The sequence below is a fragment of the Apium graveolens genome, chromosome 10 (assembly GCF_009905375.1).
Source record: "Apium graveolens cultivar Ventura chromosome 10, ASM990537v1, whole genome shotgun sequence".
Lineage (NCBI taxonomy): Eukaryota > Viridiplantae > Streptophyta > Magnoliopsida > Apiales > Apiaceae > Apium > Apium graveolens.
In genome coordinates this window covers 135,184,925-135,202,809 of record NC_133656.1, presented here as the reverse complement: position 1 = coordinate 135,202,809, position 17,885 = coordinate 135,184,925, and the positions used below count along the sequence as shown (strand labels likewise).

Genomic DNA, 17,885 nt, shown 5'->3' with positions numbered 1-17,885 from the left:
AACTTAATCTTTCACAATTATATTATTCAATTTTAATTGTAAATTTATTTATTTATTTTATTAAATAATTTTTGAAATACCCGTGTGCAAAGCACATGCTATAAGCTAGTTTCAAAAAAAATTAAAAACATTTCTAAAATTACACATGTCATCTTTTAATTCGTGTAATCTCTTCTATATATAATAGCACAACAAGGGGATAATATTGTGAGATTAAAAAGTCTCATTGAAAAGACTAAACTACCCCTATTTTTAATATTTATATAAAAGTTGTGTTTTGTGGGAATCGAACTCGGGTTACGTCATTCTTCTATGCAACCTCGTATCAAGTATATAATAGCACAACAAGTGGATAATATTGTGTGATTAAAAAGTCTCATTGAAAAGACTAAACTACCCCTGTTTTTAATATTTATATAAAAGTTGTGCTTTGTAGGAATCGAACTCGAGCTGTGTCATTCTTCTATGCAACCTCGTACCACCACACCATATTACCACATGTGCTTTTTATAATACACATAATATGTAAGTGTGCTAAAGGAATATTTTATTTAACTTTAAAGATAACTACTTGAATTCCGCAAAAAAATGATAGTTACTTAAATATTTGTACAATTAATTTTAAAGAACTGAATTGCAGATATAAAGTTAGGCATAATACATAAATGGATTATTATTTTATTTATTATTATTTTTTAGTTTGAAAATATATCTCATATATTTTTAACATTTTTTATTATAAAAAGTAATTAAAATGTATATGTATAATTTTTAAAGAAAATATTGAAAATAAAATCGCCTATATATAAATATTCTAGATTGGTATTAAATATTTAGATAAGTTCGAATTATAATGAGTCAATGAATTTTAGGTTATTTTGAATTTGAAATCAGAATTTGGCCCATTATTCAAAAACAAAAAATACTCGAAATTTGACTACATGACTAGCCGAAAAACATTGTCACGTTCTACGTTTAGTAAATTTAAATTACAAGTCTGACGAGAATATCTTACCAATAATGTGAAATTTTTTGATATCTTATATTAATATAAATTAATGTGTTTGAGGTATTTATAGGATTAAGTCAATTGATTATTTGTATTAAAATTACGAACTTCACTGATAGCGCAATAATGCTTTGGGACTTGTCCCGATTTTATAAATATTTGAAATTTGATATGAGATCTCACGAGATTTATTAAAACTACGATGATATATTAAATCGATTTATTTTTCATTTTTCACTTTAAAAAAACTAGCATTTTAAAAAGAATTATTTTAGATAAACAATATTTATTGATCAATATAATATTGTACAAATATTTTGAATTATTTTAATATTTTGAATTATTCAAATAAAAGTTATATCTATACTATATTGTAGCATTTGATTCAATACATTTTATATTATTTAAAAAATATATATATTGTTCAATAATTTGAAGGAATTAACCAGTTCAACTAATATTTATAAAACTTTATCGAATTGAAAAATATTTAATTTTAGGAAAATAGTATACAATATTATCAAATTATTATATGAAGAAATATTAGAGTTGTAATGAAAGAAACTTAAAAATAGTTTATATAAGAATATAATTATAATTTTTCCTTCAAATTCTTGAAAAAAATCATGAACATCAATAATAAGTCTTACAATATATAATTTATTTTTATGTTACATGATTGATACTCGGTCGCATAAAAAACAGATATGGATTGTTTGTCAGTGATAATGTGAATACCATATATAAATCATTGCAATTTATTTATTACATAATTTCAATTTTTGAATAATTATAAATACATGTTATTTAAGTAATCAATTGTCTCACTAGATATTAATAATTATTATACATGTACATAAATCAAATATTTAGCATATAAATAATGAAAATCATCGTAATTTTCTCAGAAATGTAACATACAATAATTCACATGCTAACATAGACACATATAACTTAATCTTATTTTGTTAAGAGTAATATAAAAAAACTAACATTTTTCCAAACATACATACGTTAAATTTCAAAAACTAACATTTTTCGTTAAAATCGACTTTTATATTAACAGTAGTGTAAATTTTATATTATGATTGCAAGTAGTTCTGAATTCAGTTATTCATTTTTTATCTTTTTAAATTGAGTAAATTAATTGTAAATTAGTAGAGGACTCAGTAATAATATATACCAGTTATATAGTTTATTTAAATTAAATTCAAAATTTTTGGTCTATTCAACATATATGTTAGTTTTTAACTTTTTCTTTGTAAACATACCAACGACATTCTACATGTTAAGTTTATTTGTTTCATTTTAAACGTACACTGACTCCCCTGTTTATATTCATTCATTAAATACAATTATACAACACAAACAAGAATACATATATTTTTCTTAATAAGCTATATTGGAAACGTTGTGTAATTAATAATGTCTTGTATGAAAATGATATACAGATAAATACGTTAGACATTATACAACATTTACAAATAAGAATATAACTAAAAACATTATAATTGCATGCATAAAAAAATTCTAGAAAATGATTTGTGTCTCCACGAGTTATTACGCTAGTTCATATTAATACACGAGAGACTCATTTCATTTATGAGAATACATTCAATAGCACATTGATAACTTATCATTCGGGAACCATTTTGAGAAATATTTTTAGAACTCTAACATTTTTCATCTATAGAACTCTAACATTTTTCATCTCGAAACCATTATTCTTTGTTGGGGGCAATAATCCTGCAACATGGAGTAAGAAGAAATACTAATTAACTAGTTATTTGGATTCAAATAATATGGTTTTCAGTCCAGTTAATCGGATATTTAGTTAAATCGAATTCGGATACAGAATTAAATTTTGCTCAATTGCTGATAATATCTCTATGTCATGGATAAGGGATTTATAATAACTATTATAAAATTATAATATATAAATAGTAAATATAATAAAATAATATTATAATTAATTAAAAATCACAATCGAAAAAGATTTGAAAATGCCAGCTGTAAACATTCTCTAGTAAAATTAATTCAATTATATAGAAAAGATAAAAAGAAAAACCAAGAAAATTGCAAGAGATATAAAAGTACACGCATGAAGAGCAGTTCGCAAGATAGTCAACGTGTTAGTCATCAATCTTCCTCGTTGAAACTGTGAGTACTTCAGACACACATATATTGCATGATTGTATGTATCTAACTGTCCTGTCTCAATCTCCGTATTAAATTCTGTCAATCCCATATTGAATTATATTATTTTACAGTTATTATGAAGAGAAGTTCATTTTCAAGAAATGTAATAGCTTATATTGGTGTGTTAATTACAGTTTCTTGTTTATCTGTAATAATTATCTCATTTCTTAGGCTCCCTGATGTAACTGTGAATTTAAATATGCCCAGAAAGTTTAATTATCATGTTTTACTAGTACAAAATGACTATGCGATTGGGAAATTTGGTGAACTGATGCTTGAAATGTTGCCTCAAGATTTAGCTTTTACGATTTTTATGCCGTCCCAAAAAGCTTTTGAGAGAGATTTGAGGTTGAATTTGAGTGATAGTTTGGTTCTTGGGGAGAAATTTAATGATAGTTATGCCATACTTAGTAGGATTTTGGGGTTTTCGGTTGTGCCTAGGATGATTTTTTCGGGGTCTGTGGGTGTTGAGAAAGAGATGTGTTATGATTCGTTGTCGGGATTTGGGTTGTTTGTTTCGAAGGATAAGAAGGGGATGTTGATGGTTAATAGAGTTCGGTGTGAACGGATGGATGTGATGAGGGGGAAAATTGTTTTGCATATAATGGATGGGGTGATAATGGATGCTGATTTTGAACAGTCGGTTGGGCCTGATTTTGGTGAAGAGGATTGATTTTGAAGGTAATTTTGCAACGAGTAAGGTAGAAGATAGAGTGACTTGCATAAGGATCAGTTTTTTGTTATGTGCGTGCCCTGATCGTCTCACCAAAATACCGAAGCTCGTAGTTGACAATTATTCTAATTCTAAATGCTTCCTCTTGGTGAGTCTGGGATTTTTTCTAATAGATAACATGTATGTGATTCTTATACTGGAAAATTAATTATTTTTCCTGACTATTTACACATTTGACATATTTGTATGTGTCTTGTATCAACCATTGCTCTTTTAAAAAGATTTTCAAAATTCCTGTTCTGCGTGTCGTTTCCCTTTGAGTGATCTATAATGGATAGAGGTACCGATCTAAGCCAATTATAATTCTATAACTTTGGTTGTATGCTCTTTTCACTTCACAATGAAGTCCTATGATGGACTTTGGATCTTGAGAGACTTCTAAGTTCTAACTGGTGTAATAAGTTATACTCCGTATAAGTTTAAGCATGCACACAGAATGAATTTTTTCCTTCAGTTCACCGAATATGTACAATTTAGTATTAAGGTAATTGACTGAGTTCTTGAAATACTATGGTGAATTATAAGGTAAATATATCTAGACTGCACCTTGTTCAGTCATGAACTGTCCTCCAAATTCCAATTTAGAGTGGGTTAGTTTGTATTTTTGTAGGTTTTCTGTTGGACGTTGTTAGAACTATCTGGTTAGGAGTTTATCTTTTTGACCTCTACCTTCCAGTGTGGTAGCTGGTAGGTCTCCTGTATGGTAGCACTGATGGATGATTTTTGTGCTGTTTTGCTATATTATCTGCTCAAGTTTCTGGTTTAGATTGGATAGTTAGAACTGCTGTTGCTGGACTAGTCCTGATTATTTCAGTATTTAAGCAGCATACCACATCAGCTCATTCAACGTAGATGGCTAATTGAAAAAGAAGCTTAACAAATGATGCAAATAGTGATGTTGTCAACAAGGAACGGAATAAAGCTTCATTCCCCTGTTGCATAGTGATGCTGTCAACAAGGAATGGGATAAAGCTTCATTCCCCAGTTGCATAGATCAGCCCCCCGATGCTATTCTTTTTTTGTGCATTTTCCATGATATGTGAGTATGATTATGCTCAGAATCTAGTTTAAAGTAATGATATAGCATCTGCAGAAACTCTGAAGTTCAGTTGTGAGTAGATGCTAAGCTGCTCGTAGGCTTCTTAGTGTATGCAAGGAGGAAATCTAGAAGGTGGAAACTCTGTGGAAGCTTGAGCTTTAATTTATGCTGTACAGATGTTCATGGCTGGGAAGTTGTTTAAGAGGCCAGAAAGTATCATACTTTCAAGTCTCGGAGTTGCTCTCATGAAACATTCTCATCCTCTGTTATTTAGGAGGAACTGAGTAGTGAGTAGACAGTTTAGGAGAATTCACCTTTCAGCGCAGCCTTCTGATACTAACCCAATTCGAGAACAAGCATGGCACCACCTTGATCATTAGAGAGGGGAGATTATGGTGATGTTGGAGACTGCAATAAAAAATGGGAAAGAGCATCTGGTACAAGAGAAAAGGGTTCAGATGAACATGACGGACGTCTTCTTTCTTGTTTCAGATGCTTGAGTCAGCATAACACGTGGCCAAGCATATAATGAGGAGGTTGAGGTGTTCTACAACTAGACATGGGCTTTCTGGAACTGTCTCCGGGTAACTGCACTTGTAGTGTCGAAATTTGCTAGGCTAGGACAGTATGACAACGATACTGATTATTGACAGTGATATAGGCGTGAATGTATGAAGTGATACAGTTAGAGATGCATCTCCAGTCCTGAGAAGACTGGACATGAGATGGATCAACGAATATGGTCATACTCTAACATAATCTTGTGATATTCTTCATTGTAGACATGAACTATATATTCTCTAACTTCTTAGTCTGGTCCTGCACTACTGCTCTCCAGTCTCTTCTAATATTCTGCACAAATTTCAGTTTCAATCAGAAATTAATTTTCTTCTTTGGGCTAATTCCTTGAGTCATTTTTAGACTTGTAATGTCACATTAAAATGACTTGTAATGTCACATTCTCTTCAAGTTCCATTTTAATGTGAATTCAGTGTCATACTACTTTGTTAGGTTAATTTTAATTGCAGTCATTGGTTAGGTTAATTTTAATTGCAGTCATTGGTAGACTTGTTATGTGACATTCTCCTCAAGTTCAGCTTCTTACGCAAATGAGAAGACAAGGACAATGAAGGGGGTGACTATCGTGTAATGAAGGGGGTGACTATCGTGTTGTTTCAACTATTTTTGTAATTTTCTCAAAATTTTAAATTAATAAAAAGAAAAAATATTACATCCATTAATGACTAATGCATAATATAGTTTTATGATAATGTTTTTGAATAATGAGAAAACGGCTCATTGGAATAAAAAACTATATAGACAAATATTTATAAATATACTTTCTCAAAATATTTTAAAATCCTTATATTATCATATTACTATCTACTTACGCAAATGAAAAGACAAGAGCGATGAGGCAGTGACTCTCATATCGTTTCAATCTATTTTTGTAATTTTTTCAAAATTTTAAATTAATAAAGAGAAAAAATATTACATCGATTAATGACTAATGCATAATATAATTTTATGACAATTTTTTTGAATAATGAGAGAGCGGTATAAAAATTATTAACAAAACAACGACTTTTTTAAATTTTTTAATTTATTGTATTTATTTATTATTCATAATTTTGAATGACCAAGATCATATAAGAAATATAAAAAAGAAAAAAAGATGAAATATTATTTTAAAAGGCCGTTACGGAGGGCAGTTTAATAAATTAGTTTCTTGAAAAATAAAGTCAATGACTTTGAAATGGAAAATGAATATTTATAAAAATAAATAACAAGTTTATAATTTATATATTTTCAAAAATGGAAAATTATAAAAAGCCAAAAAAATTAAAAATTAAAAGCCCTCATTAACGAAACGGAAAGTAAATAGAAGAACCGCAATTCCAAATCGCTGCGGTGGTGATCGAGATCGAGAGAGATATAGAGCGAGAGAGAGATGAGCTATTTATTAAGAACGCTGAAGAAGAAAGAAGAGATTGACACTGTAATACGAGACACAATCGATAAAGTTCTTGTTCTTCGTTTCGGAACTTCCAGTGATTCCGTCTCTCTCCTTCTCGACGACGTCGTTAGTACTCTCTCTCTCTCTCCCCCTCTCCCTCTCCCTCTCCCTCTCTCGCCCCCCCTCCCCGTCCATAAATCATATATCAGTTCCAAATGTTTTAATACCAGGCACAACTGTTTTCAATGAGCTTAATTAGAAACAACTTGTTTTTTAAACAATGAAACAATTTGGTTAATAGTTGCTGTTATAATTTCTCAATATGCTAATTTTTACGATTGCCTCACTAGAAATTAAGGTACACGTATGGTATATAATAAGAATAGGTAACAACGTGTCTTGTTATATAACACATTATGTCTATGAGCTTAATTACAAACAACACATTCGATCCGATAGAAAAAGGATAATGGAACTGTTATAGTTTGCTCCAATCAATGTAATGTTAATTTTTTTACATTTTCAGTTTCGAGTTTAGTTGCTCTCACGAGAAATTAGTATATGGGAATTTTTATTCTTAATTTATATACGCATTGTATGTGCGTGTGTTGTAGGAGCTTAATTAAAAACAGCGCCCTCAAACAGTTTGATTGATGCAGTATTTTATAACATTTCGAATTAGTTATTACAATCTACTGATATTGAATTTTTTGCTTAGCGTCTACTGTCATAATTTGTTAAAATATAATTTTTGATTATTAACTTCAACTCTTTATATTTCTCATATTTCTTTTGATTTTACATTATTTTGTTAATTGTTATAATTAGAAGGTTGTCTGAGCTTTTGTTTATTTATCGTTTTTTGGTATGGAACAGCTTTCTAAGTCTGAGAGGGATGTGTCCAAGTTTGCAAGTATAGCTCTAGTCGATGTTGATTCCGAAGACGTCCAAGTTTATGTCAAGTACTTTGACATTACCTTTATCCCCTCGACTGTTTTCTTTTTTAATGCTCATCACATGAAGATGGATTCAGGGTACTCTTCTTTTATTTTTCAATGAATTTGTAACTATTTGCCAGAATTTCTTTGTCATTTTTCTGATGTTGATTATTAAATATGTGCGTATCAATGTGTGTATCTGCAAAGACACAGATATTTTTAATATTCTATTCTTTTAGCTTTATCGGTAATAAAATTGCTCTTACAGCGATACTGGATTTTCACTTTTTGTTTACTTGTATGATTAAGATGCTTTTCAGTTGTAGTCTGTAAATAATTAGACTCAGTGTTGTTTACTTGGCTATATACCATTGTTTTTTCCGTGTAAGAAAACATTATAGAAAGGACTTTTTAACTGCAAGGAGATGATCATAGTATAATCTGACGTTAACTACTTCATTTTTAATCAAAACACAAATGTTAGATTCTGTTCATTTAAGCTTCTATCATCTTTAATAAAACTTGGTTGTTGGATGCTTACTAGGCCGCTTGTAGTTCTAGGCTCACTAATCAACTTTTATGAGGTTCTTTCTGACTCTGATAATATAATCAAAATATTATCTACTATTACTATATTATTTTTAGTAAAAGTGGTGAAATATATATTAAGTTTTGACTCATTTATCAGTAAAGCTCCTTCAGGTTCGGGTCATTTTTATCCGAATTCCAAGACCTTAAATCAGGATTTTCAGTACATGTCTGTTATCTACTTCTTGTAGTAAGCCCTCTAGCCACTTGCAGGGGCAATCTCCCGTTGTATAATCTTCCCACTGAAGTTGTGAAAATTTATTTGGTTGTAATTCGGAAACATGACCTACTTGGCTAGAAATAATGTTTTCCATACATAAATAGAAGTCAATAAACTTCGGCTAGTTATGGCCTAATTATTCTAGGAATGTGGGGCTGACTACTAAATGTACAAACTAGATACATAATTTCAGTTCATCTCAAAAGTCAAATCCTATTCAGTTCAGTACTTTTCTTTTGGTTTACCAGTGACACTAGTCTCTTTTTCTTCTCCTTTTTCTTCTCGCAAGTACAAAAATCTAAGAGAAATTACATGTGAGAGGTAAAAAGTTTGAAAGAGCTAAATTGCTAAGCTTGGGTATAGTCGCTTAGCATTTGTCTTGTTACTGGGATCACAGAGGTTTATGAAACATTACTCCAAACAATTCTATCTTTAACTTAAAATATAAGCCTCATATTGGGTTACTTCAAATTGATATTTGCGGAGTTGTCCTTGAGCTATGTGTTGGTAACATCTCTTTCTTTTACTTGTTTTAGTCTCATCTTTGGTTAAAGCAAATTATGGCCTCAGGAATTTGTCAAATTGCGTACCGCGTTCCCTTTCAAAGTATTAAACTCTGGTGGATAAATACTTTGTATAAGTGTGGTATTATTCACTTAAAGTTTTTGGTTTTGTTAACGTATAGATTAATGTTTAGTTAGTGATTATTCCGTAATTGAGCTAGTCAGTTGGTCAGTTAGTATTTTGTGAAAACTCATGCTGGAAATTGAAAATATATACACAGGGCTCCTAACTGTAGACAGTTCTATCCTTGTGTCTTACCCACTTTAAACTCATTTCCTGCATAAATCTTCTGTTGTTTATTCTTTGTAATTTTATGAAACATTAAGTTTCTGACACCTTTGTGATTACATATGTTTCTTATTCAGGAGTGCAGATCATACTAAGTGGGTTGGTGCATTTCAGAGTAAGCAGGATTTTGTGGATGTTGTTGAGGTTAGGTTCACTGCTGATATTTTAGATGCAATAAGCCTTCGTTTTGTTGGATGCTGTAACTTTTATATTTGATATTACCTTATTTTTTGGTTGCATGCATTCATGTTTGGACATAGAGATATAAAACTAAACCTCTAGTTTGTAGAAGGCTACCTTTACAACTTCTTCCTGCTCCTTACACATACATAATAAGAGGAATTTATAATATACCAGTAACTTCATGTTATAGTTTTCTAAGTTATCATTTTATATATATTTCATATAATATATCTCTGGTCAGTGTTTTAAAGGGTACACCGTAGACCTTAAATTGCTTGCAATGGGTTTCATAACAAAACACCCTATTATGTTCTAGCTATTTCTAATATAGCACGGAGAGATTAAAAATATTGACATATTGAACCTAGGCCGTGTTTTGTTTTGCCTTCATGGTTGGGTCATCACAGAATAATGCAAGTCGCCGTGTTAGCTATACAATTCTAACCATGCTTCAGATTTTATAGATGAAAAGAGAGTGTTGCATATGAACTTTATAATGCATTAATATGAGATACCCTTCCTCCTTGCAGGAAATATTTAGAGGAGCTATGAAAGGAAAGCTTATAGTAAATTGCCCACTTCCCCCAGAGCGGATACCAAAGTTCCAGTTGTTGTATAAAGATGTGTAAGAGGTGGGTTCTATTTTTTCTCCTGATGAAATTATGTAATTATTTAACGTGAATCTTTTTCTGTATAATATGTATGGTATAATTCTTCAGTTATGCAATAGAAGTTAAATTTCTACAGAAATTTTGGCTTAGCTGGCTCTGTTTCTTATACTGGTTTAATTTATAATTGTGTGCAATTGTGATGTCTGTTGGATCATAGCATCTCAAGCACAAAGTAATCTATTTGATTAAAATCGATGATGAGAAATAAATGCATGCTCGTTAAGTTTCTGTATCTAAAACATAATTAAGCTATAGAAATACTGTAGTTGATTTTAAATTGTTTCTGATGGTGCAAAAACAACAAAAGTGGAGAGAGAGAGAGAGAGAGGGAGGGAGGGAGAGAGAGAGAGATGAATTTCACTGGTATCAAGCAGCCTAAAATGAACAGCATGTAGCAACTAGTACACTTGCATATTTTAATGTTAAGGAATTAAATTATATTTAAAATTTAAATAGAGACTATTCATTTCAAGCTAAAATTTCAACCTACAAAGCAAACTGACCGTATTGTGGATTGTGAGAAACATGCTTTGATAATTTGCATTTTAGTCGAGGAGATGATAAGCTTTACAAGAGGTTCTCTCTGTAATTACGTACATATAGACTTGTTTGATTTATTTTAAATATGGAATATGTCAAGAAAGAATCTTTCCAGATAATTAAACTTAAAAGTATCCACAGGCCTTAAATGGCTTCTTGTTATCTCTGCTCCAATCCTATATATCAATAAATACTTGTCTTGATGTTTTGTATTTATGGAACTGCATGTTGAATATTAAAAGAATCACACTGGTAGTCAGTCACAAATTTTTCGAAAGCCTATATATTGGTTCTTAATTCTGATAAAGAAAAAGTTTCTGTTGAGGTATAGGTTTAGTAAGATGTTTTACTCTATTATTTTTTTTTGGGAAAAGTAGATCTTTTTTAAGCAACGGAGATTGTCATGAATTTGCAGAACATGGTTACTGGGTTTTGCAGCGGAGAGTCCTGAATTTGCAGAACATGGAAAGACTATGAAAGGAAGAACTGACAAGTTGCATGGCTTGGGCATAGAGTTGTCAGATTGCTCTATAGTGTTGCAGCGAGGATATAATTAAGATTGAGCAGGCCCTTTCACTATTTTGTAAGACCAAAATTATACTAATTTTCATATTTTGTTTATGGGTTTTTGTAGATCAAGCTCTTGAATTTGTAGTTAACTAGTAATCTGTAGATTAATATGTATTAATCGAAGAAAATTGAAAAAAAAGGCTGTTTATTTGGAGATTATTCCCGTACTTCAATCTGCTTCCGGAAGGATTCAGTCCTCTCGAGCCCAACATAGTATCAACAAAACAACCATTATGTTCCCCAATCCCTAGTCTCAACATGAATTAACAAAATAGAAACAGTGGGTAACATAGTAAGGGTAACTTCTGTCACTTGAGATTCAACATTTGATATGTAATTTATAAATGCAAGGAAAGGGAGGGGAGCAGAGTGATCATGTGCATGGATGGGGATCATGTGATAAGAAAGAAAGGAATGCTATGACATTGCTAAAATGAGAAGGCCACCACTATAACTACTAGTATACTACTACTATTAATACTGCACTGACCAAGTGGGGGACTGTTCATTGCCCATGCCAGAAGAGATTGCCACCCAAATAATACATCTATCTACAGTGTTTTTGAAGAAAAAAAATAGAGAGAGCATCTTGTTTATAATGTTTAAAACATAGTAGCTGCTAGACTAATTAAAGTGGTGGTGACTTGAGAAGATGGAGTATATGTTTTTATTGATTTCATTAATAATCTTGTTCAGTTGTTCTGATAACTCTGCTAGTCTGTTCTTACTAACCAAGAAACACTGATGTTAGGGTTCTGTAGAAATGATTGATAAATTTGACTAGCAGGGTAGGGGTTGCAAAAATAGGTCCTGGCCTCATAGGTCAGCTTTGCTTCGCATTTTTTTGGGTATATAAACTTTATTTCAAATTTTGTGTTGATCAAACTTGGCTCAAAATTTTAATGGGTCAAAAGAAAAAAAATCGATTAAACTCAATATCTGAGTGATTTTGAAAGTTTTGATCCCACAAATTTTGCATGGATGTGAGATTGACTAGATTGTCTAGAATCGAACCTTGATTGTTCATGTGTTAGGTTAATGTCGAATTCAACCCCAATTTTATCAGGACTAATCAAAACATTCAATCTCGAACTGATGCTGCATATTTGAATAGTGTGAAATGTTACCACCCCTGAACGTGGCTTCCATATAGTATCAGTGATGATGGGCATGGAGTATAAATTTGTTCAGATTTTGTGAAACACGTAGAAAAGAAGTATTGTACTGTACTATTAGTGACCAAAACATCTCAAACCATAGCTGATGGACTAAACAAAACAACTGAAACATACCATAAAAAATGCCTGCAAAATGAAAACCCAAGTGAGTGCCCATGAAACCAGATAAACTGTCAGAAAGATTGACAGATTCCATTTCCCAATTCATGCATCTCTCTCCCACCAATAAATCTCTCTGCCTGTTTCACTATGCATATCTCTCTCCCCCACCAATAAATCTCTTTGCCTCGCAGGCTCACACCATGCATAGCATACTAAGCATATTTCATAGTGTGAGCCTGTGAGGATACTTCTTTTTTCTCTTTCTTATATCCTCTGTTCCCAAGCCCATACATCCTCTTGCATTTCAACTGCCATTACCATCACATTACCTTTAATATATACTCACCCCCCACCACACTTGGCTTCACATTTTCCAACACAAAAACTCTTTTAAATACCCTCTTTATAGTTTACATCATCATCAGCTTCAAAAGCCAAACTTCAAACCTCTTTACAAGTACTTTGCTTGTTTCTTTTATATATATTTTCTGTCACTCTTGCCTAGACAAACTAAATACTACTTCAACTCATCTTCTTTAAGGTCAAATTTCTTTATAAATATATGTTGCATGTTATGATATCATAATCAAAATTACAATTTTGATAGAATTTCTTGTTCACACTTGTTGTTACAGATAGACATGGATGCTGAAAATATCGTGTATCAATCACCAAACAATGCAGAAGATTCCACAGAAGCAAGATCATTTTCATGTTTATTCTGTTCAAGAAAATTTCATAGCTCACAAGCTTTGGGAGGCCATCAAAATGCTCACAAGAAAGAAAGAATTGCAGCAAAGAAGGCGAAAAGAGCTTCTTCTATGTGCAATTATAATTCAACTTTTCAAACCCCACCATTGTTTTTCACTCCAAATCATCATCAGTTTGGGCTTCTCAATCCTTCTCTTTACTTAAGTGCCCATGCAGCTAATCTTTGTGCATTACCAGGCTCACCATTTCTGGATCGGTTCGGTTCGAATGGAGGGGCCCCAAGATTCGAGAATCTGGTGTATTATGGTGGGAATTACATGAACAACAGCCCATATGAATATGAGGAAGATAATCAACAAAGCTTCTTGAACTGGCAAAGAAATGGATTTACTAAAGAAAGTTCATACCAAAATAATAATGTTAGTGTTAATGGGAATAATGATAGTGTTGGTAAAGATCAAAAGATTGATTTGTCTCTTCATCTGTGACTGTGAGTTAAAAGATGGAGATTTTGATTACAGTTATGAGTAGATTGAGTTCCATTATGTAGCAGTGCAATGCAAAAAAGTAATCCTTTTGTCTTACTTTTTTCATTACCATTTGTGCTTTCAAGAGTATTAGTTATTTTGGTAATAAAAGGCTATGTTATGTTCTGTTCTTCTCCACTGGCTTTAATGAATTAGCCTCATCCTTTTGTTTATCAGTTCACTTGTTGTGCATTGGTATGACCTTTACATTAAGGTCGGGAGACTTGTGCACCAAACACGATTTAAAATCTAACTTTTTATTAAGTAGTACTTGAAGATACTAAAGATTAGTTTGCTACACAGAATTTGCACAAGGTTAACAATTCAATGAGTCTGGGAGTAGTATCTAACTATGAAGGAGAAACAAAGGATCTTAAAGAAACAAGAAAAGCTGGCTGATGTGTAGGTTTAACACTAAACGGACTCTGAAAGCTTCAGTTCAGGTGGTACAAGAGAAAACCAAAGCCCATTCCAAATAAAATTTATGAACTCAATGGCCAACTTTAGGCTGATAGTTTTCATTGGCTAGAGGCCCATTCTCTGCAGCTTGGCGGATAATAGTTTCATACCATCTCCAAAAAACTCTTTACATGGGTTCTTAAGTTTAAAAATAGAGAGGGATGCTAAAATTTGAACTTCAAGAGACTCTTAAAGGCTTTTTAAAAATTTAAGAGCCTATTCTCTTTACTCAATTATAAGAGTCTCTACCAAACTCTTAACTTACATTTTATATTAAAATAATCTTTTCACTTTCTTTCTCCCTCCCTCTTATTTTGTCCTTTTATAACTTTAATGTATTTTTAATTATAAAATAATATATAAAGAGTGAGTTTAAAAATTATTGTTGGAGATGAACCTATATTATCTTTGTTATGATCTATTTTTAAATATTATTTTTAAAGAGTGGGTTAAGAGTCTCTTGGAGATGCTCTTAGTGAGCGTGGCGAAATAGAAAAATATAAAATTTGATTGCCAAATAAATATTTAATATCTATGTGATTATACGATCTAGACCTGACAATACTGGTATACGACACGTTAACACGGTATGAAATAACACGAATAAATAGTGTTTGGATTTGAAAAGTTGGTACACGAACACGAAAAAACACGAATATTATTTCTGTCGGGTTTGGGTTTTCAATATAGGTACACGACACGGAACGAAAGTACACGGAATAAATAAATAATTAAAATTTTAAAAATATATGATATATGTTGGAATATTTATTAATCTAAACGTTAGTCATTTGCTTATTTGGTCTGAGTTGAATAAGTCAGCTGTTGCAGAGTCTGTATACAGTTTGAATAAGTCTAGGAGTCTGAGTTCTGTTAGGATAGTCGTGGAGATAAATCAGGCGTTAGTTCCTGGTTCTTAGTTAGCACATTTTCTTTTAACTAGTTTGCTGGTATTCAGTGAGTTCTTAACTCTTCAATTTGTAAACCTTATTCCAGTAATATCAAAACTGACAGTTTGCTATTTCTTGTGTTTTGTACATTTTGTTTACATCCAATATCTGGTATCAGAGCAAGGCTCGAAATAAACCTTCAACCACAAATCATGGCAGAATCTAGTAAGAACAGAGAGACTTCGTTTGGCCTCAGTTATCCAATGTTAACAAAAACGAACTATATTATCTGGGCTCTGAAAATGCGAGTCTTTATGCAAGCTCATGGAGTATGGGAGGCCATGTAACCCAAAGACCCCAAGGCTACTACTGTTGAAGAAAAAATGGATATGCGAGCACTGGCTATAATTTATCAGAGAGTCCCTGAGGACTTGCTGCTGTCAATCGCTGAGAAGAAAACATTTAAGGAGGCATGGGAGGCGATTAAGACAGTGCATCTGGGTGCAGACAAAGTGAAGAAAACAAAGGCTCAAACCCTTAAGGCTGAGTTCGAGTCTTTATCTATGAAAGAAACAGAGCAACTGGATGATTTCTGTTTGAGATTGAATGGCTTGGTAACAAATATCCGAGTTTGTGGAGAAAAAATTGAAGAAGCCTACGTGATCAAGAAGCTCCTTCGAGCTGTACCCACAAAGTTCCTATTAATAACATCTGCCATTGAACAATTTGGAAACTTAGAGGAAATGTCTGTTGAGGGAACCGTTGGATCTCTTAAAGCACATGAAGAAATACTTCGTGGGCAAAGCGATAATAGTGGTGGACAACAACTTCTTTTGACAGAAGAAGAATGGATGAAGAGGGAGAATAGTGATGGACAACTGCTCTTGACACGGGAGGAGTGGCTAAAAAGGACAAGAAAGGATGGAACACGCATTGGTAGAGAGGTGGTCTGAGGTGTGAGAGACATATTAAAAGTTAGATGCTTCAACTGTAGCGCTTATGGGCATTTTGCCGCTGAATGTCGTAAGCCCAAACGGGAAAAAGAAGCTAAAAATGAGGTGAACTTAGCTCAGATTAATGGTGATGAACCTACTCTACTGTTAGCAAAATGTAAAGATGTCGGAGAAGGATTGGTTTTGCTGAATGAGAAAAGTGTGACATCCAGGTTGAACAACACGGTGAATGACAACAATATGGACTCAAATATCTGGTACCTTGATAATGGAGCATCCAATCACATGACGGGGCAGCGTGGAAAGTTCAAGGAATTGGACGAAGGTGTCAATGGACAAGTAAAGTTTAGTGATGGTTCCACTGTAAAGATACAAGGGAGGGGATTAGTACAATTTACTACCAGTGATGGCAATGAGTGCATTCTCAGGGAGGTATATTTTATCCCTAACTTGTGCAACAATATAATTTCATTAGGCCAACTATCAGAAAATGGAAATGATATAATTATGAAAGGCGAGTTTTTGTGGGTGTATGATGAGAATAAAATATTGCTAATGAAAGTCAGAAGATCCACGAACAGATTGTACAAGGTCTTTGTTAAGCAAGATAGGGATATGTGTGTACTGGCGAAAGCAGAAGAAACTTTCTGGCTATGACATTCACGGTTAGGTCATGTTAACTTTCCAGCCATGCTACTGATGTCGAAATATAAAATGGTACGTGGACTTCCTGATCTGATTCATCCGAACAGTGTCTGCAATGGGTGTGTGATGTCAAAGCAAACTAGGCGTCCATTTCCATCTGCAACATATTTTACTGCTAAAGAACGACTGGAATTAATACACGAGGACATCTGCGGCCCTATTTCACCACCAACTCCAGCGAAAAACAGGTATTTCTTATTGTTTGTCGATGATTTTAGTCGGGATATGTGGGTTTATATGTTAAATACAATAGATGAGGCATTTACTTGTTTTAAGAAGTTTAAAGTCCTGGTTGAGAAAGAATCTAAACAGGAGATCAAAGTATTATGGACTGAGGGGGTGAGTTTTGTTTAGGAGAATTCTTGAAGTACTGTGAAGACACGGGCATTAAGAGACACTTTACTGCGCCATATACCCCACAATAAAATGGGGTCGTGGAGTGACGCAACAAGACTGTAGTGGAAATGGGTAGAAGCTTGTTAAAGGAACGGGATATGCCATCACACATGTGGGGTGAAGCCATTAGGCATGCTGTATACTTGTTAAATAGGCTGCCCACACGCTCTTTATCTGGGGCAACTACTTATGAATCCTGGTCGGGTGAAAAACCACAGGTCGACTACCTGAAAGTCTTCGGTTGCATTGCGTATATGAAGGTCCCTGGTACTTATTTGAAGAAGTTTGATAATAGAAGTAAGTATGTTGTGCATCTTGGTAGAGAAGCGGGAACAAAAGCTTATCGATTGCTTGACAATTCACATTAACAGAGATGTGATTTTTGAAGAAATGAAGAGTTGGAAGTGGACATAATCAGAAACGAGAATAGACACAGAAAAAAGTGACACTCGAGTTGGGTCGAGT

General features: G+C 32.7%; 3 protein-coding genes across 3 annotated transcripts; all 3 read left to right on the top strand.

The window, feature by feature from the left end:
• The first annotated feature begins 3,095 nt into the window (after window positions 1-3,095).
• Window positions 3,096-5,882, top strand: LOC141693089 (uncharacterized). Its single transcript, XM_074498094.1, has 2 exons — window positions 3,096-4,029; window positions 4,767-5,882. Exon 1 carries the CDS (start codon window positions 3,285-3,287, stop codon window positions 3,879-3,881), a length of 597 nt encoding a protein of 198 aa, XP_074354195.1. The 5' UTR covers window positions 3,096-3,284; the 3' UTR covers window positions 3,882-4,029; window positions 4,767-5,882.
• A 959-nt stretch (window positions 5,883-6,841) lies between these two features.
• Window positions 6,842-11,666, top strand: LOC141689134 (uncharacterized). The gene is made up of 5 exons (XM_074493321.1): window positions 6,842-7,063; window positions 7,814-7,971; window positions 9,613-9,679; window positions 10,249-10,350; window positions 11,345-11,666. The coding sequence occupies exons 1-4, from the start codon at window positions 6,932-6,934 to the stop codon at window positions 10,345-10,347; spliced, it is 456 nt and encodes a 151-aa protein (XP_074349422.1). The 5' UTR covers window positions 6,842-6,931; the 3' UTR covers window positions 10,348-10,350; window positions 11,345-11,666.
• Window positions 11,667-13,420: 1,754 nt separating this feature from the next.
• Window positions 13,421-13,978, top strand: LOC141691030 (uncharacterized). The gene has a single exon (XM_074495778.1). It carries the CDS (start codon window positions 13,421-13,423, stop codon window positions 13,976-13,978), a length of 558 nt encoding a protein of 185 aa, XP_074351879.1.
• The last annotated feature ends 3,907 nt before the right edge of the window (window positions 13,979-17,885 follow it).